The sequence below is a fragment of the Coenobita brevimanus genome, chromosome 70, assembly GCF_032717465.1.
Source record: "Coenobita brevimanus isolate Jiangsu-jjx chromosome 70, ASM3271746v2, whole genome shotgun sequence".
NCBI classification, from domain to species: domain Eukaryota; kingdom Metazoa; phylum Arthropoda; class Malacostraca; order Decapoda; family Coenobitidae; genus Coenobita; species Coenobita brevimanus.
This window is the reverse complement of record NC_137023.1, coordinates 23,530,630-23,554,491: the sequence shown is the minus strand read 5'-3', so window position 1 is coordinate 23,554,491 and position 23,862 is coordinate 23,530,630. Positions and strand designations below refer to the sequence as shown.

Below are 23,862 nucleotides of genomic sequence, written 5' to 3'. Positions count from 1 at the left end.
ATGATATCAGGATTCTTCCCCAAAGTATCACTCAGGCTCATGCCGCATGGGAGAGCTTCACTTGCAGACTCGGGTGGAACAGCTACAGTGCAGACTAGATTATTTTCGTCCCGCCTGTGATATAACTTTAGCATGTTGATGTGACAAAGTTGCTTGTTCTTTCTACGATCTGGTGTGGCGATGACATAGTTGACATCACTGAGTTTCTTCTCCACGAAATAAGGACCACTAAACTTGGCTTGAAGAGGTTGCCCATGAACCGGTAGCAGAATCAAAACCTGATCTCCTGGCTGAAAGTGGCGTAACCTGGACTTCTTATCATACCAAGTCTTCATCTTCTCCTGAGCAGCTCCTAAATTCTCTCTCGCCAGCTGTAAAGCAGTGGACAGCTGTTCTTTGAACTTCATCACATACTCCAGCAGGTTGACGTCATCTTCCTCCGGCAGCCAGCATTCCTTGAGTAACTTAAGGGGTCCTCTTCATGGCCAAACAGAAGTTCAAAAGGTGAGAAGCCCAGTGATTCATTTGGAGATTCTCTTGCGGCAAAGACGACGAATGGAAGACCTTTATCCCAGTCTTTCTGATGTTCCAAACAGTATTTCTTGAGCATCGATTTGAGTGTTTGATGGTATCTCTCCAACGCTCCTTGGGTCTGGGGATGGTAAGCTGAAGACGTGATCTGGGTGATGCCCAACTCTTTCAGAGACTGCTTGAAAACATTTGACATGAAATTACTTCCCCGGTCTGACTGTACCTCCTTGGGCAGACCAAACTTTGTGAAGAACCCCAGCATTTTCTTAACCACGTTCTTTGCTGAGATATTTCTAAGTGGAATGACTTCAGGATAACGAGTAGCCATATCAATCAGGGTCAACACATAAGAAAATTCTGAAGAAGTCTTAGGAAGAGGGCCCACAATATCCACCAACACACGGGTGAATGGCGCCTCAAAAGGAGGAATGGGAACTAGAGGTGCAACCTTTTCGGTGTGATTACACTTCCCCACAACTTGACAGGTGTGACAAGACTTACAATACCAGGAAACATCCTTGAAGATACCTGGCCAGTAGAAGTGTTTCAAAATGCATGCCACAGTCTTCCTCACTCCAAGGTATCCTGCCAAACTGGAATCATGAGCCATTCTAATGATATCCTGCCTACAAACACGAGGGATGACAACTTGATGTACAACCTCCCATTCACAGTCGGCTGATGCTGTTGGGGGTCTCCACTTCCTCATAAGTACTCCTGACTTTATATAATAACAAGCAGAAGCACCGGCTGACTCTTCCTCGCTGCAAGCAGAGTTAGCTAGACCTTTCAACTCAGGGTCAGCAACCTGCAACTCAACCAACTCTTGACGAGACAAATTATTAACACTACGCGGTACTGCCTCATCTGGTGAGTGGTCCAAATTAGCAAGAAAAGTGTCAGCTAGGATAACATCATCATCATCATTATCCTCTAAGTCACCAGTAACTTTAGACTTAGCCCTAGTGACAGCACATGCAGGGAACACATCAGGGACATCACGATCCTGGGTCGCAGTCACTGTCTCACTAGACAACTGAGGAGCTGGACACACTTGACTTCCACCAATATCATTTCCAAGTAAGAAAGTTACACCTGACATTGGGAGTGTCTCAACCAACCCGACCATAACGGAATCATTAACAAAACCAGACTCTAAATTCACTCTGCACAGAGGGACAGAGAAGTAATTATTCCCTACACCTTGTAAGATTACAGTTTCATCAGAGGAATTAACATTAGAGCCTAGAACACTGGTCAGCATAAGGGATTGGCAAGCACCTGTATCACGATATATTTTAACAGATTTCCTGTCATTACTGTCCAGAGGACTGACAAAACCATCAGACAGGAAAATAGCACATGAACTCTTGAGAGTGTCACCCACGTCACTGCTCAAAAGAGGAGCTCCATCATGAGAATTTAATTTACCCCTCAAAGCAGGTTCAGTTAACTCAGTTAAAGAATTCTGGGAACTCTCAAGGGTGGACACTAGACCAATTGACTGAATATTTAAAGACTCCTTTTTGTTCACATCACGCTGCCTGCTGAAACATTTCTCCGTAGTATGACCAAGATTACTACAATAAGTACATTTACTTTTCTGAAATCTAGAGGTGAAGCTGGCATTTACTTCCTGAGAAACATCATCTTTATTCTCTTTCCTGTTACCTGTACTCTGAGTAGAGGCAACGTACTTACTCTCAGCTTTCCCTTTTTCTTTAGAATATCTCTTGTGAGTGAGAACATATTCATCAGCTAAAACTGCAGCATCAGACAAATTATCTATTCTTCTCTCATCAAGATATAGGCTTACATCTTTATAAATACACCTTTTGAAGTCCTCCAGCAAAATCATCTGCTTAAATTTGTCAAAATCAGAACCCACATTCTTAGAATTTAACCACTGCTCTAACAGATCTTCTTTGATTTTTTCATACTCAACATGGGATTGCTTATCTTGTTTATAAGTTGTCCTAAATTTTACTCTATAGGCTTCAGGAACAAGCTCATAGGCCTTAAGTATCAAGCTCTTAACTACATCATAATTATCAGATTGATCCTGAGGCAAAGATGCATAAGTTACTTGAGCTTTACCGGTGAGAACAGTTTGAAGGAGTACTGGCCAATACTTTTTTGGCCAATTAAAACCTGTAGCTACCCTCTCAAACAACTGAAAATACTTTCTTAAATCAGATTCATTAAAAGGAGGGACAAGTTTAACATTTTTAGCCACATGAAAATCATCAGAGCTAGATGATCCAGTTCCACCTTGTTTCATGCGATACTCATGGTCTGCCTGAATCCTAGCAATTTCAATTTGTGCCTCCTGAATACGAGCCTGAGACTCAGCCTCCTTAGCATTTGCCTGAAATTCAGCCTCCTTAACACGAGCCTCCTGCAGGGCTAGCTGTAACTTAGCTAATTCAATCTGCGTTTGCTCATTTGGAGGAGTTACATTAAACAAGCTTTCATTAATCATGTCAACAATTTGATCTTTAGAATGATGAGAGCGAACAGCAATTCCCAATTGTTGAGCAACAAGCTTAAGTTCATTCTTTGTTCTGTTTTCTACATCACACACTGTTTGCACATTTGACAAAAAATCTTTGGCTTCATCAAGCGTAGAAATAGTAGACATTATGAATAAATTACAGTCATTAAATATCAAGCAATATCCTTATGATAATATCCTGAATATCCTGATAAGAGGTTGCCAAATTTATGTTACAGAACAGAGAAAGATAACGTACACTTTAAGTGAGAATACTAAAAATCACTACTGTCCCGTAAAGTTCCAGGTTCAAAACAAAAGAGTTAGGTAAAATTACAAGTTAAAGTTTAATGCTCAAACTAACAACAAAACATTCAGGACTCATAAGGATAATGTAATGGCAAAAAACAGGTTAAATATATGGTTAACTGCAATAGCCTCTATTAACACGAAATTAGCAAGAGTAAATTTATCTAAGTCAGCCCTGATAAAATGATAACACTAGATAATACTCAGTGAATGCAAGATATATTATTACAGATACGAAATATCATGAACAATGACTGACATCCAAACTTTACATTAATCACAAAAACCTCAATAGGCCTACAAATTAACACCTTATGCTATACAGTACAAGAACAAAATGTAATAACACTCATACTCAAATTACACAGATGCTATGGTGGTACCAGTCTTAAGTGGCGGTTTGGGTGGGGCACGAACCTCTGTAGAGTGTTGCCACGTGTTCCATACCCACTATGTGAACGGCTCTGATATATGTAATAGGCGTCACAATAAGATAAACACATAAGAATATAATGGTAACGTGTGTATTATAATATATGAAAGAAAAGTAAACTGATTATGCGTAAAATATTTATACCGCAATACAGAAACGTGGCATAATTATTTTACAGTATTGCTTAAAAAAAAATAGTCACTTTTATTGGCTGTTACCGTATTTCTGGGGTGGGTAATAATGTCACAATTATGATTATAAGATAATGTGCAGGAATATAAGCAAAAATATGCCAGTTTCTTAGTAAAAAAAATATATGCATTAAACCCTCGTGAGCGGCAACACTCACACACACCCAGTCCGACCTGGTCATCTGTGAGGGATAGAGGAATAGGCCTGTTTGGGGACACCTCTTAAAAAAAACGCGCCAAGACTTTAACCTCCTGGGTGGTGTGGAAATAAAGTCAGATTTACAATATGTACATTATAACGTAAAAGAAAATAACCAAAATGTATCCTAAAATACCACAGACGAGAGAGAGAGGGGGGGGGGAAGGCAGACCAGGAGCAGTGTTGAGTGCAGCTTAGTGAGAAATGAAGGAAGGGAGGGAAGGAAGGGGGGAGAGAGTGATTGAATGAAAACAAATCATGGCGCCACAACAACGAGGTCATCTGGCGCCATATGTAAAACAAATATTTTTAAACATAATTAGATATAATAAAAACAAAATAAAGAAATGAAAGCACAAGTTTATAAGTCACTCATAAAAGAAACAAAATTCCCAAGGGTGAAGCACATCTCCCCAAGGAGAGAGAGAGAGAGAGAGAGAGAGAGAGAGAGAGAGAGAAGGCAGGCAAGGGGCAGTGTTGAGTGCATTGTCAAGCTGAGGGAAAGATGAAGGAAAGGAAGGAAGGAGGGCGAGAATGATTGAATGAAAAGGCGCCGTAACACCGAGGTCATCTGGCGTCATATGTAAAACAATAATATAATAAAAAACAAAATAAAGAAATGAAAGCACAAGTTTATAAGACATAAAAGAAACAAAATTCCCTAAGATGATGCACATCCCCCCATGAGAGAGAGAGAGAGAGAGGGGGGGGGGATCGCGAGTACGGAAAACGTGGCAACACTATACAGAGGTTCGTGCCCCACCCAAACCGCCACTTTATAATGGTACGACCATAGATGGTTGGAGACTTCCTGAGCACTCACAATAATAACAACTGTATAGGGGAGGACAGGGATGTGAACAAAATGAAGAGTAGATCTAAGTGGCAATTAATGCAGAGACTGAGCTCATTATATAGGGGCCGGCAGAGCTTGATACAACTTGTAAGAAGGACGCGCAAACGAAGCCATAGGGGACAAAGAGTTGACACTCCTGCTCTGAACAACAGAAAGAACGACTTACTCTACTATAACGGTAGAAGGGGGGACTGAGGTAGAACACGCTCGTGATCAAACATGCAGCATACTGTACGTTAGAATTACACAAAGGATGATGAAATCATAGGCTATGTTACAATATATATATATATATATATATATATATATATATATATATATATATATATATATATATATATATATATATATATATATATATATTAGCGCAGCAACGTTTGAGTAATAACTCTGAAGTTGTGAGTACTGAAAACAAGCTTCAGAGAGAGGATATAAAATTAAGCTTACTGAGATTCCCTTAATATATTTCTGTATCTATCTATTGCCAGACGCGATAATCCCGTAAGGGGTGGCCATTTGACTTTAAGTTATTTGTTTTACGGGGAGGGAAGGAAATACTTTTAACACTATTGGCATACAAACGCAGCTCAAATAATGCCCTTGTAAACGCAGCTTAGATAATGCCCTTGTAACTACAGTCGATTGGTAACATGAGTAAATCTGCGTGTTCTTCAACCAAACTCATGTTGAGTCTCATTATTAGAATAAAGTATGTGAGTCACAGACAATACGACAGCATCATTTAACTATTCTGCCCCTCAAGCTCTAGTCAGAGCAGACAAGGTACAGTCAACACTACTGTTGACATTTTACCCGTTGAACACAGAAGTCTGACGGTAACCACAACAATATTATTTCCCCCACCTGGAAACTGATTGGGGAGACAAAAGACATTTGAAGTTGCCATTATATGAACTGAATGAACGGACGGCAATGATTGATTTTGTGTGTCTGGGTGGGGTAATTCAATAAGAAGGTATGTAATGGATGCAAGAGCATATAGAGGTTGGGGAGTGGACTTTCTGACCACCACTTGGTGATGGTGAAGGTCAAGGTTCAAATGAAATGGAGGAATAAAAGATGGGAAAGACAGCAGGAAGTAGTTCATACAAGGAAGATATAAAGGTTGCAAGACGATAGGAGAAAGGCAGAATATAAGAGAGAAGTGAAGGAGCGATTGGGTAAATATGGTTTGGAGCAGATGGGAGACATGGAAGGTGTGTGCAAGATATTCACACAAGAAATCTGTGAAGCATGTGAGATGGTGTGTGAGGTGAAGAGAACACGAATGGGGGTGCAAGGAACAGCATGGTGTAATGAAGAGGTGAGACAAGCTGTTGCGCAAAAGAAAAAAGTATTTAGTGAGTGGATGGGATGCAGAGGCATGGATGAAGTTGAGAGATGGAAGAGAGAGTTATATGTAGTGAGGAAGAGAGAGGTGAAATGATAAATAAGAATGAGTAAGTAGGGAGAGGATGAGGAATTTGGAAGGAATTTGAATGTAAAATGGAGGGAATGTAAGAAAATGTTCTGGAATGAGGCAAGCAGAGTTAGAAAAGGGTGATAAAGAAGTTACTCAAAGAGTGAAAGATAAAAATGGTACATTGTTAGTCGAGAATGTAGAAAACGTGAGCAGATGGAGAGAACACTTGAAGTTGTTGAACATAGAGAATGAAAGTAATGCGGGTATAAGTGGCTGGAGAATGGCTGGGAGAATGAGAGATGTGAGAAGAGAGGAAGAAATCAGTAGGATGGAAGTTATGGAAGCAATGAAGAGTGTTGAAAAGGGGAAAGCCCCAGGAATTGATGGAGGGTGTGGCAAAATGATGAAGCATGGGGGAGAGATAGTAATAAAATGTATGTGGAAGATGTGCAGATTGGCCTGGGAGGAAGGTAGAATCCCGGAGGATTAGAAATCTGGTATAATTATTCCCCTGTTCTAAGGAAAAGGGGAAAAAGGAGTGTGTGGTAATAATAGGAGCATTTGTCTTCTTAGTGTAATAGGAAAAGTAAATAGTAGCATACTTGTTGAAAGAGTTCGGGTAATAACAAAGGAATTAGTTGGAGTAGAACAGGGAGGTTTTAGGAAGGGAAGAGGTTGTGTAGATCAGATATTCATTCTTAGTTGTTTAGTAAGTGTATAGAGAAGGGAAAGAAGCTGTATGCCGCCTTCCTGGATTTCGAGAAAGCATATGACAGGGTGGATTGAAAAGGAATGTGGAAATTATTAAGAATATATGGAGTAGATTGGAAGTTGTTGAATGCCGTAAAGAGTATGTATGAGGAGGCTAAGGCTGTAGTGTGTGTGGATAGTGAACTGGATGAATTTTTCTATTTGAATGTTGGATTGAAACAGGGATGTGTCATGTCTCCGTGGTTGAAGAATCTGTACATGGATGGTGTTATAAAAGAAATACAAGGTAGGGCATTGGATGTTAGAGAGACCCTAATGTAAGAGGGCAATATTTGGAAAATCCCTGTACTTTTATTTGCAGATGATGCTGTATTGTAAAATGAAGACAAAGGGGAACTACAAGGGTTGGTGAATGAGTCTTGGAGTGTGTGTAATAAAGGACTCTAACGGTGAATGTAGAGAAGAGTAAAGTTATGGTCTTTGAGAGTAATGAAGATACTGAATGTATAGTGAGGTTGGATGAAGAGGAAATGGAAAATGTGAGTGCGTGTAAGTACTTGGGTAGTGTGATGAGTAAGGAGGGAAGTTTAGAGGGTGAAATGCTTGAAAGGGAATAACAGGGAAGTGAGCATAGAAGTAAGAAAGTCCCTGCATGACAGTGTTGTGATACCATCTCTAAAGTACGGAAGTGAAGCTTGGACCTTGTTGGAAGGACACAAGTCAAGAGTGAGAGCAGCTGAAATGAATTATTTGAGAGGAGCCTGTGGAGTTACGTCGAGATACAGACTGACAAAAGAGGAAGTGAAGGAGCACTGTGGTGTGGATTAGGATGATAGAGAGTGTTAGAAGCAATACACTGATGTGGTTTGGCCATGTGAATAGGACGGAGAACGAGAAACTAACGAGGAGTAGGTATATGCGAGTAAAGTGGAAGGGGGGAGAGGGAGGGGGCGCTGGGGATGAGATTGAGGGGTGGAGTGGAAAGGTATTGGAGAGAACGGGGTGTGAGCTGGGAGCAAGGCAGTGAAATGGCGAGGACAGGGTGACTCGGAGGCGAAATGTTTGTGGCCACCCCTTACGGGATTGAGGCGTCTTGCAACAGATAGATAGGTTGTTTGTCCAAGATAGTTATGTTTGCTGGAAAATAAAATTTATATAAGGTTTTCACACGTTACACAGTTTATGAAGTCGTTTTTTGCCCTAGCAAACTACATTTATGAGACATCTGACTGACTGAAAGAGTTACAGGAATTCTGACATTTCGTACCTCTATTCTGAGTCTTCTATGATTCACTTTCAACTGAACGAAGTTGTCTGGCATTTGCCGGAAAAGACTACTAGAGGTTTCACGATCATAAGAGAGTTAATGACACTATCACTCCGATTCGTATGGCTAGGCTGGAAGAAATGCAATTGATCACACTTAATATCTGGCAAATATGAGTACAAGGTAAACATAATCTATAACCATTTTAGATGTGATAATCATTAACAGAATTAATAGTTAAAGAGTATCCCTCAGACTTACATTCTTTGTATAGGCTTGCCGTGGCTAGGATATAAGCTCAGTTTAGGCCTGGTATGTCAAAGTAAGTTAGGTCTTCCATTGTTCTGTGTACCTCTCCCTGCTACAAGTACGCTTTTTTTTTTTCTTTTTTTCTTTTTTAAATAACAGAACGGAGGAAGGAAAAACAAATGAATAAAAGAAATAATCCATACACCAGATTACTGGTGTCCTTTGTTCATAAAATATCTGTAACAGTTAGACTTGAACAGCTGTGGGTTGAAATTTGGAGGGAAACAACTCTGGGGAAGCGAGTTCCAGAGAGATACAGTTCGGAGAATGAAAGAATTCTGATAGGCAGAAGTTCTGCAATATGGCTGAGTGATGATACAGAGACTAGATGTACTAAGCCGACTCCGTACCTTCTTTACCCCTGCACAGTTGTTGACTTTATACACGGGTTTTATTCGCCCCTGTTTAGGATACAATTCACATGTATGGGGAGACTCCCCACATACAGCCCTTCTCATTAGCGTGGAGTCAAAGGCTTTTCCTTTCATTAACTCTCCTCGTCTTACTGGCTCCCTTCAACCTTTCTCTTTTCGTCGCACTGTTGCATCTTTATGTCTTTTCAATCGCTACTTCAATGGTCACTCCTCTTCTGAACGGTCTGCTTGCATCCCCCCACCTGTACGACGGGCGCGTAACACCCGTCTAGCGACAAACTCTCATCCCTTTTCTGTCCAACTCTCTAATGCAAGAGTTAACCGTTACTTCCAGTCCTTCATTTATGCAACATGTCAACTCTGGAATTGTCTCCCTCTGTCTGTATTTCCTACTTCCTATGATCTCCAGTCTTTCTTCAAACGCAGTGTCCAGACACCTCGAAATGAACGGAGCTTGAATTTGGCTCTCTGTTTTTTTTTTTGTTTTTTTTCTTGGAAGGAACGGTTTGCGGGCTCCTGGCCTTTGGTTCCTTCTTCCTTGCATAAAACAAAAATTTCTTAGGAAGCAGAATCTTACATTGACAAAAAACACAAGCATTCAATAGAGAAACATCATGTGGCAAAAATATAAGGCAGTTTACATAGCTCATTATAACAAATTTATCAGTAATTAAATGAGCTAGTAAATATGTCAGTCAAAGAAGGAAGGTAAAAAGTCAGTACAAATTAAAAACTGAAACCAATTGAGCCAAGTAAAAAGTGAGGCTAAATGGCTCACTTGGTAAGCTGCTGTACTCACGCAGTTGCAAAACTCTTGGGGGTAGGGGGGTTTTCAAGAATACTCCCCCAGTATCCCTGCTTGTCGTAAAAGGCGACTAATAGGGTTGGCGGAGGGTTAGTGCCCCTCCCCGGAAAACAACTAACTAAAAAAACAAACAAGAAGCCTCGGACAAAGACTGACCAAACGATGACGACCCAGGACCGGACAAAGGACTTGATAATGAGTACATGAAATGTAAGAGGAGCGAATGATGAGGTGAAAGAGAGAGAGATTGTCCAGGTGCTTGAGGATGCGAAAGTGGATGTATGTGGAATAACTGAAACAAAATGGAGAGGAGAAAGTGTGAGAGAATGGGAGTATGGATGGGGTATATGTGCAGGAGTAGATGAGAATGAGAGGGCAAAGGAAGGAGTGTGTATAGTTGTGAGTAAAAGATGGAAGAAGAGCATAAGACAGCATGGATCAGTTGGGTCAAGGATTGTGTGGGTAAAGTTGAAAGTTGGAATACAAATGTGGGCGATTGTGTGTGTGTATGCGCCAACGCAAGATCGTGCTAGAAGAGTGAGAGAAGAGTTCTGGACAAATGTGGAAGTGTGCATGGAAAAGTTTGGAAGGAATGAGAGAGTGTTTTTGATTTGTGATATGAATGGTAAAGTTGGTAATGTGAAGGTGGATGGAATAGTTGGTGAGTGGGGTGTGCCTGCTGAGATAGATGAGAATGGGAGTGCGTTAGTGGACATTTGTGCTGGGAGGGGGTTGGTGATAGCCAATACCCTCTTCAGGCATAAAATGATCCACAGGTATACATGGCGAGTGATGAGAAGGGTGGGTGGTGAACTGAATGAAAGGAAGGCAATGATTGATTATGTGTGTGTGGATGAAAGGATGCGAAGATGTGTAAAGGATGCAAGAGTGTATAGAGGTTGGGGGAGTGGACTTTCTGACCACTACTTGGTGGTGGCCAGAATTAGGATGCAAGTAAGATGGAGGAATAGAAGAAGGGAAAGACGAGAGGAAGGAGTAGTTGCAAGGAGAGTGGAAAGGTTACAAGAGGATGAGAAAAAGGCAGAGTATAAGAGAGAAGTGGAGGAACGATTGGGCAAATGTGAATTGGAGCAGATGGGAGACGTGGAAGGTATGTGTAAGATATTTACAGAAGAAATATGTGCAGCATGTGATGTGGTGTGTGGAAGGAAGAGAAGACGGAGGGGGGTGCAAGGAACAGCGTGGTGGACTGAAGAGGTGAAACAGGCTGTGGCACAAAAGAAGAAAGCATACAATGAATGGATGAGAAATAGGGGCGTGGAAGAAGTTGAGAGGTGGAAGAGAGAGTTATATGTGGAAAGGAAGAGAGAGGTGAAAAGATTAGTAAGAGAGAGTAAGAAGAGAGTGGATGAGGAATTTGGAAGGAATTTGAGTGTAAAGTGGAGGGACTGTAAGAAAATGTTCTGGAGAGAAGTGAAAAGAGTAAGACAGGGTGGAAGTGAAGTTAGCAGGGGAGTGAAAGATAAAAATGGTAGATTACTAGTGGAGAAGGGAGAAAAAGTGAGCAGATGGAGAGAACACTTTAAGGAATTGTTGAACGTAGAGGATGGAAGTAATGCGAGTATAAGTGGCTGGGGAATGGCTGGGAGAAGGAGGGAGGTGAGAAGACAGGAAGAAATCAGTAGGATAGAAGTTGTGGAAGCAATGAAGAAAGTTAAATCGGGGAAAGCCCCAGGAATTGATGGAGTGTGTGGTGAAATGCTGAAGTATGGGGGAGAGATAGTACAATGGATGTGGAAGATGTGCAGATTGGCCTGGGAGGAAGGTAGAGTCCCAGAGGATTGGAAGTCAGGTATAATTATTCCCTTGTACAAAGGAAAAGGGGAAAAAGAAGTGTGTGGTAATCATAGGGGCATTTGTCTTCTTAGTATAATAGGAAAAGTGTATGGGAGGATACTTATAGACAGAGTTAGAGAAAGAACAGAGAAATTAGTTGGAGAAGAACAGGGAGGCTTTAGGAAGGGAAGAGGTTGTGTAGATCAGATATTCATTCTTAGATCTTTAGTGGAAAAGTTTCTACAGAAGGGAAAGAAGTTGTATGCGGCTTTCATGGATTTGGAGAAAGCATATGACAGGGTGGATAGACAAGGATTGTGGAAAGTGTTAAGAATATATGGAGTAGATGGGAAGTTGTTGAATGCTGTGAAGAGTATGCACGATGGTGCGAAGGCTGCAGTGCGTGTGGATGGTGAACTAAGTGAATTTTTCTCTTTGAAAGTTGGTTTGAAACAGGGATGTGTCATGTCTCCATGGTTGTTCAATCTGTACATGGATGGGGTAATAAAAGAGGTACAAGGTAGGGTAGTGGATGTTGGAGTGGCCCTGGTGAGAGAGGATAGTGTTTGGAAACTCCCTGTACTGTTGTTTGCAGATGATACTGTGTTGTTGAGTGAAGACAAAGGGGAGCTGCAAGGCTTGGTGGATGAGTTTGGGAGAGTGTGTAAGAAACGGAACCTAAAGGTGAATGTAGGGAAGAGTAAAGTGATGGTCTTTGAGAGAGGTGAAGTTAGTGAATGTACAGCGAGGTTGGATGGTCAGGAATTGGAAAATGTGAGTACGTTTAAGTATTTGGGTAGTGTGATGAGTAAGGATGGAGGTTTGGAGGGTGAAGTGCTTGAAAGGGTACAGCAGGGAAGAAAGGTTGCTGGTTCCTTGAAAGCAGTGATAAGAAACAGGTAAGTGAGCATGGAAGTGAAAAAGTTACTACATGACAGTATTGTGATACCAACTCTAACGTACGGAAGTGAAGCTTGGACACATTGTTGGAAGGACACAAGTCAAGAGTGAGAGCAGTGGAAATGAGTTATTTAAGAGGAGCCTGTGGAGTCACGTGGAGAGACAGGCTGACGAATGAGGATATAAAGGAGCGTTGTGGTGTGGATGTGGATGTGATAGGAAGCGTTATGAGGAACACACTGAGGTGGTTTGGCCATATGGAGAGGATGGAGGGTGAAAGACTGACGAAGAGAGTGTATATGAGTGAGGTGGAGGGGGGAAGAGGGAGGGGGAGGCCGAGGATGAGATGGAGGGTTGGGGTGGAGAGGTATATGAGAGAGGGGGGTGTGAGTTGGGAGCAGGGCAGTGAAATGGCGGGGGACAGGGCGACTTGGAGGCGATTTGTTTGTGGCCACCCCAAACGGGATCGAGGCGTCTGGCAATATATATATACTGTATATATATATATATGTAGAACAGTGTGAACAAACAGGCCATTAGCCAAACGATGATAAAGCGCCATACCAAAACATTCCTGAGAATCTGACCACCCCATCTGCTTTGACTCTTTCCCAGTTCTCTCTGCCCGTGCGAACGAGGCGGAGGTCCTTCTAGCTGGGCCCCTGTTGACTGTGCAGTATAGGCAATCACTAGTCAGCATCGAGACCTCTCTTGAGTGTTAGACTTATGAATGTAAACTTTTCAAGGTTAAATGCTATTTTGCTCTGTGGACTTTGCTTTAGTTGGTTTTATGAGTTATATTCTTTTTTTTTTCCTTCTCCCTGTGCGTTTTTGGTTTCACTTTCTAATGTTTACTGACTTTTATCTTTACTTATACGGTAGTGTAGAGTGACCAGCTCATTTAATTACTGATTCTTGTATCTCGTTTTGTTTATTTTTTTTTTATGAAGTATGTGAATTGCTGAAAACTTTTGCCACATGATGTTTCTGTTGTAGAATGCATCATGATGGAGAAAAGTTTTCGCCGAAACTGTCGGGCTGAATAAACAAGATGATGTTTTTCTTTCGAGAGCTGTATTTCTCTTCATTTTATATACACATCTCTCTCTCTCACACACACGGTGCTTAACATGTTAATAAGAAAACGAAAAATTGTATTTTCTATTGATCTGCAGTCTTACGCTTAAATTTCCTCGAACACCTTCATTTCTTTCTCTCTGCACATCGCGGATGCATTCTGCTATACGTTTTATTTTTATCAAATCTTAGTATCACAAATACGCATGGTTCTGATATCACAAAATCCTTGGAGTGATAACTCAATGCACCAGCTTCTCATGTACATTAGTATTTGATTTATTAACCTTTGTATTTTATGAGGTTCTTCTTTGTTGAATAAAATTGGCAACAGGTTTTCAGAATAATTCAACTAATATCTGTTATCGAGGTGAAAGCGTTAAAGTTTGTTTTCAATCTCTGAACCGAGCAGCGATTCTTTCTACAAAATAAAACTTTCTGCCAAATGGTTAATTTAGTCTCAGAATCATCCAAGTCTAGTCATTTATTATTTTCCTGATATTTTTGTTTGGTTTTATGTTAACGAGAAATATGCAGTACACTACATCAGCTTTACAGAGGCAATAATTACTTAAAACCATTAAATACAATGTCTTACTACTTTCCACTTAAGGTAAGTGCTGTATAATTCAACAGTAAAAAAAGGATTCCAATGTAAGCTATAACTGCACATTCTTTCAGCTAAGTAGTTTGATTTGTTCGGCAATCAGCAGCAGTGTGAGGAAGGGACATTGTGATTTATTTATGCCGGTCTGCAAATAATTGTGCCGCACATCTGCTTGTATAATCTTGATATCTAATTCACACGTCTTGTTACCTTGATCTAAGCCAGAGGTTCTTAACCTGGAGGCGCTCCCCTATAGGTGGGCGTGATTCAATTCCAGGGTGGGCGCGAGCCTGGATAAAGTAGGAATTTCTCTAATTATATCTGTAATTCTCTCAACAAAAGCATGGCTAATATAAAGATGATTATGAAAGAAATACAAAACATGCTTGGACGATTTTATAAACTCCGGGAAGAAGTAGCAATATTTCTAGATTCGCAGTAGAAGGCAGATCTTCGTGACAAATTCCAGACTGTAGGCTTTCTGCTATATCTGGCTTACCTGGTGGACATCTTTGAAGCGCTGAATGCAATCAACCGTAAACTACAAGGGAAAAACATCATCATGCACCACGACATCATTCGAGCCTCCATGGCCAAACTCGACCTCTGGAAATGTCGAATTCAGGATGGAAATACAGCCAGTTTTAGAAACTTGGCTTCTGCTCTCATTCACAGTTACCTTGATTCTGAGTTTGAAAAAAAAAAAATAATAAACACTCAACTGACTGACTTGAAAGCAGAATTCATCAGATACTTCCCAGATATAGATGAGAAGCGTGAAGCCTGGAAATTCATCAGGAACCCATTTCAGTGTGAAGTAGCTAATGTTTCGGATGAAGTGCAAGAAAAGTTTCTTGAGTTAAAGTTCAACTCCCCAGCTGAGGAAGACGTTAAAGAACTGGATCTTGAGGTGTTCTGGGTCAAGTACCTTCTTGTTTACCCTCTGATCTCATATCAAGCTCTTCGGATTCTGACAATGTTTGGATCCACGTATCTTTGTGAAGCTGCATTTTCCATGCTCGCTGCTGTCAAGACCAAGTACAGAAACCGGCTGAACGTTGAAGAGGACATACGATGTGCACCCTCTGGCATTCGACCACGCATTCAAGATCTGGTAGCTAAGAAGCAGTGTAAAGTATCTCATTAAGTTAGTAAGAAAGTAACCTCATTAAATATGCTGGGTATATTGTTTGCACAGAATTCATGCTCAATAAAAAGACTAAAAACACCATTTTTTTTCTGTTTTCCTTTAAAATCTGGGAAGGAATTTTATCAATTTGGTTGAAGGGAGGAGAGGTGGAGGGAAAGACCAACTTCTAAATGGGGAGTGGTGGTAAAAAGGTTAAGAGCCACTAATCTAAGAAATACGTTGTAAGTGAACACGGAGGAAAAAAGGACAAAAGTGCAAGGAACTTCAGGGCTCCTCAGCTAATGTCCTTGATGTGGAGTGGAAGGATGATTTTATGTGGTGTGGTGTGAAAGGGTGGTATGATGTGGTATGCTGTGGCTCCCGAAATCGCCAAAATCTATGGGAGTTTAACTCCCCGGTCCGAAATTCGTTCGAGTCAGACAGGGCAAGTCTTCGAGATGCTTCTGAACCTAACAATCATGCGAGGGCACTATAGTTTCGGCTTATCCAGTCTCGTACACAGATTTCGTAATTATAAAATAGACACACACACACACACACACACACACAATTCATTAGGCTAGGTGTTGGTATATATTAGAAATCAAATATTTCTTTTCTGGATGTAGGAAAGGAAATTACTGTAGATTTAAAATGTATGAATGATAAATGAAAAGAGAGCACCTTGTATAATGACGATGATGATAATCATGATGATGATCATGATAACAACACTAATCTATCTATCTTCCTATTGCCAAACGCCTTAATGCTGTAAGGGGTGGCCACAAATAAATCGTCTCCATGTCACCTGTCCCCTGCCATTTCACTGCCCTGCTCCCAGCTGACACACCCCTCTCTCATATACCTCTCTACTCCATCCTTCCACCTCATCCTCGGCCACCCCCTCACTTTCCTCCCCTCCATCTCACTCACGTTCACTCCCCTTGTCAGTCTCTCGCTCTCCATCCTCTCCACATGGCCAAACCACCTCAGTGTGTTTCTCCTAACGTTTCCTATCACATCCACATCCACACCACAACACTCCTTCACTTTCTTATTCGTCAGTCTGTCTCTCCATGAGATTCCGCATACTCCTATCAAATAACTCATTTCCAAAGCTCTTACTCTTGACTTGTGTCCCTCCAGCAAGGTCCAAGCTTCACTTCCATACGTTAGAGTTGGTATCACAATATTGTCATGCAGCAACTTTTTCACTTCCATGCTCACTTCCCTGTTTCTTATCACTGCTTCCAAAGAACCAGCAACCTTTCTTCCTTGCTGTACCCTTTCAAGCACTTCACCCTCTAAACTTCGATCCTTACTCGTCATACTACTAAGTACTTAAATGCACTCACATTTTCCATTTCATCCTCAACCAGCCTCACTGTATATCAATGACTTAATTTTTTTCGAAGACCATAACTTTACTTGTCCCTGCATTCTTTAGATTCCGCTTCTTACACACTCTCCCAGACTCATTCACCAAGCCTTGCAGCTCCCTTTCGTCTTCACTTAACAACACAGTATCATCTGCAAACACAGTACAGGGAATTTCCACACACTGCCCTCTCTCATTAGGGCCGCTCCAACATCCACTGCCCTGCCTTGTATCTCTTTTATAATCCCATCCATATACAGATTGAACAACCACGGAGACACGACATATCCCTGTTTCAATCCAACCATCAAATAGAAAAATTCACTCAGCTCAATGTCTAAATGAGCTGCAGCCGTAGCACCCTCATACATACTCTTTACGGCCTTCAACAACTTCCCATTTACTCCCTTCTCTCCCTTCTCTAAAAACTTTTCCACTAAAGACCTAAGAATGAATATCTGATCTACACTTCCCTTCCTAAAGCCTCCCTGTTCTTCTCCAACTAATTCCTCTGTTCATATGAATCTTACCATATACTTTTCCTATTACACTTGAGAAAGCAAATGCCCCTATGATTACCACACACTTCTTTTTCCCCTTTCCCTTTGTACAGGGGAATAATTATGCCTGACTTCCAATCCTTCTCAACTTTACCTTCCTCTCAGGACACTCTGCACATCGTCCACATCTATTCTACTACTATCTATCCCCCATACTTCAGCATTTCACCACACACTCCATGAGTTCCTCTGGCTCTTCCCATTTTGACTTTCTTCACTGCTTCCACAACTTCCATCCTACTGATTTCTTTCTCTCTTCTCACATCCCTCCCTCTCCCAGCCATTCCCCAGCCACTTATATTCCCATTACTTTCATTCTCTCTATGTTCAGCAGTCCCACAGTGTTCTCTTCATCTGCTCACTTCTTCTCCCGTCTCCACAAGTCATCTACCATTTTTATATTTCACTCCCTGACTAACTTCTTCAACTCCCTGTCAAATTTAGTTTACCTCTATCCAGAACATTTTCTTACATTCCCTCCACTTTACACTCAAATTCCTTCTAAATTCCTCATCCACTCTCTTCTTACTCTCTAATCTTTTCACCTCTCTCTTCCTCTCTACATACAACTCTTTCTTCTGTCTCTCAACTTCCTCCACATCCCTGTTTCTCGTCCACTCAGTATATGAATTTTTCTTTTGTGCTATAGCCTGTCTCACGTCTTCATTCCACTATACTGTTCCTTGCACTCCCTCTCGTCTTCTCTTCACCCCACACACCATCTCACATGCTGTATAGATTTCCTCTGTGAATATCTTGCACACATCTTCCACATCCTCCATCTGCTCCAAATCTTATTTACCCAATCGCCCCTCCACTTCTCTCTTATACTCTGCCCGTTTTCCATCTTCTTGTAACTTATCCACCCTCCTTGTAAAAACTACTTCCTCCTGTCCTTCCCTTTTATCCTCCAATTATTTTCAACCTTGACTTTCACCACCACCAAGTGGTGGTCAGAAAGTCCACTCCCCCAACCTCTACTGTATTTGCTCTTGCATCCATTACACACCTTGTCATGCTGTCATTCACACATATAATCAGTCATTGCCTTCCGTTCATTCAAATCACCACCCTCCCTTCTCATCACTCGCCATGTATACCTGTGGATCATTTTGAGTCTGAAGAGGGTATTGGCTGCTATCATCCCCCTCCTACCACAAATGTCCACTAGAGCACTGCCATTCTCATCTACTTCTGCAGGCACACCCCATTCACGAACTACTCCATCTACTTTCACATTCCCTACCTTTCCATTCATATCTCCAATCAAAAATGCTCTTCATTCCTTTCAAACTTTTCTAAGCACGATTCCACATTTGTCCAGAACTCTTCTTTCACTCTGCTCGCATGATCTTGCATTGACACATACACATACACAATCGACCATATTTGTAGTCCAACTTTCAATCTTACCCACACAATGCTTGAGCCAACTGATCCATACTCTCTTATATTCTTCTTCCACCTCTTGCACACAACAATACACACCCCTTCTTTTGCCCTCTCATTCTCACCCACTCCCGCGGATATACCTATCCATACTCCCATTCTCTTCCACTCTCACCCTTTCATTTAGTTTCAGTTAATCCACATACATCCACTTTTGCATCCTCAAGCACCTGGACAATCTCTCTCTTTCACCTCATCATTTGCATCCCTTTCATTCCAAGTCGCAATCCGTACCATGTCCTTTGTTCGGTCCTTAATCGTCACCTGTTGGTCATTCCTGGTCCGAGGCTTCTTGTTCGTATTTTTAGTTAGTTGTTTCCAGGGAATGGACAATAACCCTCCACCAACCCACTTGCTGTCACGTAGAGATCATGTATTGGTTAATTGTCAACGATTTCTTTGTTTACAGGAAATCATTTGGCTTGTCACTCAGTGCAGAGCTACCCTAAAAACAGAGTACCACTACACTAAGTGGGTGGACGATGGGCGCCCCCACCTACCACAAAACAAAGCTAATACTAATGCTAATACTTATACTAATATCAATTCTAATAATATCCATAATCATAATAACAATAATGATACTAATGATAATAATCGATCTATTTATCTACAGCCAGACGCCACAATCCCGTAAGGGGTGACCGTTTGTCTTTGAGTTAGTGATTTTACAGGAAGGCCATCCCATTTGTTATCACGTAAGGAAATAATAATAATAATAATAATAATCATCATCATCATCATCATACTACTACTACTACTACTAATAATAATAATAATTATTATTATTATTATTATTATTATTATTATTATTATTATTATTATTATTATTGTTGTTATTATTACAAGAAGAAGAAGAAGAAGAAGAAGAACACCACCACCACCAACAACAACAACAACAAGACAGAGCTCTCAGACTATACAATCGCGTTAATCAATTGGTCTTCTGTAAAGGCTGAATATTTGATTTTACACTATTACCTTGACGCTCGACCAATTACTCTCCAGTTTTAATTAGTTCATTCTTGCCTAACCTTTTATCCTTCCACCAAAATTGGTTCAAAACAAATGAATAATGTATTATTTGACTGAACAGTGACCTTACATTTAGATTTTTCCCTGTGACCTTGACCTTTGAGTGACTTCTCGAAATTAAATCTGTTTATTTTTTGTTTTAACTTGATAAACTTCACAAAGTATAATATACAGGGGTTAAAAACTCTTTAGGTTGGCCTTGCCATATGACATTAATTTTTGACCTCTGGCCCTAAAAAAAGAAAAAGAAAAAAAAAAAGAAAATTAAATCAATCTTTTGAGCGATCCCCAACTGATCCACCTAATTTGAGCTAAATTAGATCAAAACTGGTTTAGTTATGTTGTTTACACAGACACATGTGGGCCGAAAGTTAACCATGTTTTTTCAGCTATGACTAATTGTTCTCAGAATTAAATACCTTCGTTTGTGCTTGACACTACACACTTCCACTAAGTTTATTTCAAATAATATCAGAACTGTTTGCGTTGACATTGGTTTTTGACCATTTTTCTATAACCTTGATCTGAGACTGAAGAGTTGAAGCCATTTATTCTTGTCTCACATTCAGTCCTTTCACAAAGTTTAGTTTCAAGCAGAGAAAAAATAGTTCAAGTTGATCTTGTCCTGTAACCTTCGCCTTTGACCTAGTGTTCTATTAAAAAAAAAAAAAAAAAAAAAATTGGTTTATCCCTTGGGTGGCCCTCAACCTTTCCACTTCTGATTGCAGTCGGAGCAGCACTCTGTAAGATAATTTGTTAACAAACACACGAGTCAGACTTTGACTTTGCCTTATAATCATGACCTTTCACCAAGTGTTCTCAGATTAAATCATTTCGTTTTTGCCTTTCATTCCCCTTCCTCAAAGTTTGGTCTAAATTGGTTGACAACTTTTTATGGTGATTCATTTAGGTCTACGTTTGACGTAACCCTTTGACTTTTGACCCTTGACTTTTGACTTTAAAAAAGACAAAAAAAACAACAACAATAGATTTACTCACTGACTGTCCCTCAGCTCTTGCAGTAAGATTAGTTAAATCGAATACAAACTAGTTGAGATAAATTGTTAAAACACACACACACACACACACACAAACTACAACACTCGCATCTTCGAATCTGGATATTACAAACCACTCAGTAATACCATCCTACGTTTTTAAGCTGACGGTTTGCTTAAAAGGAGACTGGTAAGCAATGGCACAGAATAATTACACCCTCGCTCGCGAAGCGAGAATGGTCGGCATGGTTTTGTGTGTGTGTGTGTGTGTGTGTGTGTGTGTGTGTGTGTGTGTGTGTGTGTGTGTGTGTGTGTGTTTTAACAAATAACTAGCACAGTTTTCTATCCGCTCTTAACCATATTTGCTTAAGTGATAGAGGGAAATAAAACGGAACTCACCTATTGTTATGGAAAGCAATAGGCCAAAGGTCAACATCACAGGCCAAGGTCATATATAACCTAGCAAACTGAACTTCAGCAGTTTTTGTATGATGTAGACCAAACTTGGTGGAAGGGTTGAGGGTAATAAAAGAACAAAGGAATTCGCCTTTGAGAACAATCAGCACAGTATCAAAGTCATAGGGCATGATCAAAGATCAACCAGTGTGTCTGTGTGCGAACAAAATAACAATGATTTTGATCCATTCTGAACCAAACTTCGTGGAAGTCTTGAGGATAAACCAAGAAAGAGGCTGACGTAATGTTTCTGAGAACAGTATGTCAAAGACTCACGATCAGATAGCAAGATCAAGTTGGAACATTCTTATCTGATTTACATCAAACTTGTGGTAGTGTTTGGCATAAGGAAACAAGAAAGGGATTCCATTTTCAGATCAGTCAGTCAAATGTCAATGTCCCACAGCTAGTTCAGATTCGACCTCTTTGTCTGTGATGATAGTAAAGAAATTTTGATCTTATGTGGACCAACCAACGTAGTGAATGAGTTGAGGATCAACCAAGGGTTAAATGGTTTTGTGAACACTAGCTGCAAGATCAACGTCTGCTAGCTAGGTTAACTTAAACAGTTTTTATCTGATTAGGTCTTAACTTTGTGGAAAGGTCCAAAGCAAGGGAGGGATACAAGGATTCAGTCTTGAGAACAATCAAAGGTCAAGATCACAGGAAAAGATCAACATAAAGGTCATAGGATAAGGTTAGCTTCATAAGTTTTGGTGTGATTCAGACCAAACTTGGTGGAAATGTTGTGGGTCAGGCAAGAATGAAGTAATTCGAATTTTAGAGCAATTGGCAGAAGGTCAAGTTTAAAGAGCACAGCCAAATGTTAAGCCCTTAGACATGGTGGGGGCATGTGTTGCACTCTCTGAGTGTTCCTTCCTGTCTTTCTTGTTGCAGTGCACAGTAAGAAGCTGAATTTATTTAATACTCTCCAAGTAGTGATATCTTTTCGCTTAGAGCAGGGGTTCTCAACCTTTTTAATCTTATGTACCCCTTGAAGTCTTTCAGTATTGGTCACGTACCCCTTACCCACAATGCAGCATCAGGAAGGGTAAAAAGAAATGCATGGTTTATTGACTTAGTTAATTAAGTTTAAATTGTGTTATATATGTGGAGCAGACAAACTTTTCAATTAATGTATGTCACTATGAGGTAGTGTTGATAGGAACTAGTTACTGTCATAGGGAAACACTATGTGACTGGCTGCTAGCATGCAATACATTTACTAAAACAGAACTATAACAGACAGTTTTCGATCATTGTGACAGTGAACTAGTGCTGCTTGCAGCTAGTTGCAACTTGTAACTAGTAACAGTGATAGGTAAGTCAGTGTGTGTGTGAATAGCATAAAAATAATAATAAAACAGTACTAAATCAGACACATTTTTCCAATAACTGTGACTGTGAGGTAGTGGTGCTATATACAGCTTATAACCAGTTACTCACGGGGAAATTACTGTGTGCGTGACTAGCGTCACTAGCATGAAAAAATTAACAAAATAGAATTAAGGCTTTGTGTTCCACTGACTGCGAACTAATGCTGATTGTTAAGCCTCGCAACTAGTTATTAGTAACTAGTTACTTACTCATAGGGAAGTCAGTGTGTGTGACTGCATTAAAATACAAGTATATACTAATTCAGTGAGATGGTTGGGCCTGTTTCTTTGCTGCCAACAAGTCAATCCTCGGCACAGTCTTTGAGAGAGCCACTCTTATGTCGTCTTTGACTGCAAGACGTGAACGTAACTTGTTTTTAATCAAGCACAGTGCTGAGAATCCCTGCTCACAGCGGTATGTAGAAGGAAACCATTACCAGTTATTATGGCTGCAGTGCAGGCACATGACTTCGTAGCCGCAAGCAAAATCCATGACAACTTAAACGAGGAAAAAAAATCAGACTACAAATACACTGGAAACCTGAGGGTGAGGGTAGAGAGGGAAGAGTGGTGAGTGAGTGACAGTGAGAGGCGAACAGTGTGTCTCACTTTGGTACCTGCTCGTTACGCGTGAGGAGTTACGTGATCGATAGAAAACGAGCAAGGGTAACTACTGTATTATGGGTTTGCAAGGTTGTGTGGCAAGTGTAGTCCAAGAGAGCTTTCTCTCAAATGACATAACTCCAAGAGTTTCCTTGTTAACGTTGTCACTTAGTGTCCTGGTTCTAGTGGAGGACACATCTAGCCTAGCACATGTAGGCCACTTTCTACAAACAGGGTTGAAGTTATTCAAAACCGAAGTATTTTGAGAAACCTGTCACGTACCCCCAAAATTCCTCTCGCGTACCCCTGCGGGTACGCATACCCCAGGTTGAGAACCCCTGGCTTAGAGGGATGAACTGTACTTGCCATATGTTTGACGCCGAATCGTGTATATGCAATAAATATTTTTATTCATTGTTTAAAATTTCATCAAAATCCGTTCATAACTTTTTGATTAATCCCGGATCCAGATGCTGATCCGTCCCCAAATATAAGCAATTCTTTCTAGGTCCATTGCTCACCTATTCACAATATTTCATTGAAATTTCTTGAGAACTTTTGGAGATACTGTGCGCGATACTCCATACACGGA

The 23,862-nt window shown here is 40.6% G+C and overlaps 1 protein-coding gene across 1 annotated transcript in view; it reads left to right on the top strand.

Annotated features, from left to right (window-relative positions):
- Positions 1-15,430, top strand: part of LOC145406401 (zinc finger BED domain-containing protein 5-like) — a 95,703-nt gene extending 80,273 nt beyond the window's left edge. The window contains exon 2 of the mRNA XM_080277562.1: positions 14,753-15,430. Within this exon, the coding sequence (XP_080133688.1) occupies positions 14,753-15,430 (678 nt within the window). The remainder of the gene's footprint in view (positions 1-14,752) is intronic.
- Positions 15,431-23,862: the final 8,432 nt, after the last annotated feature.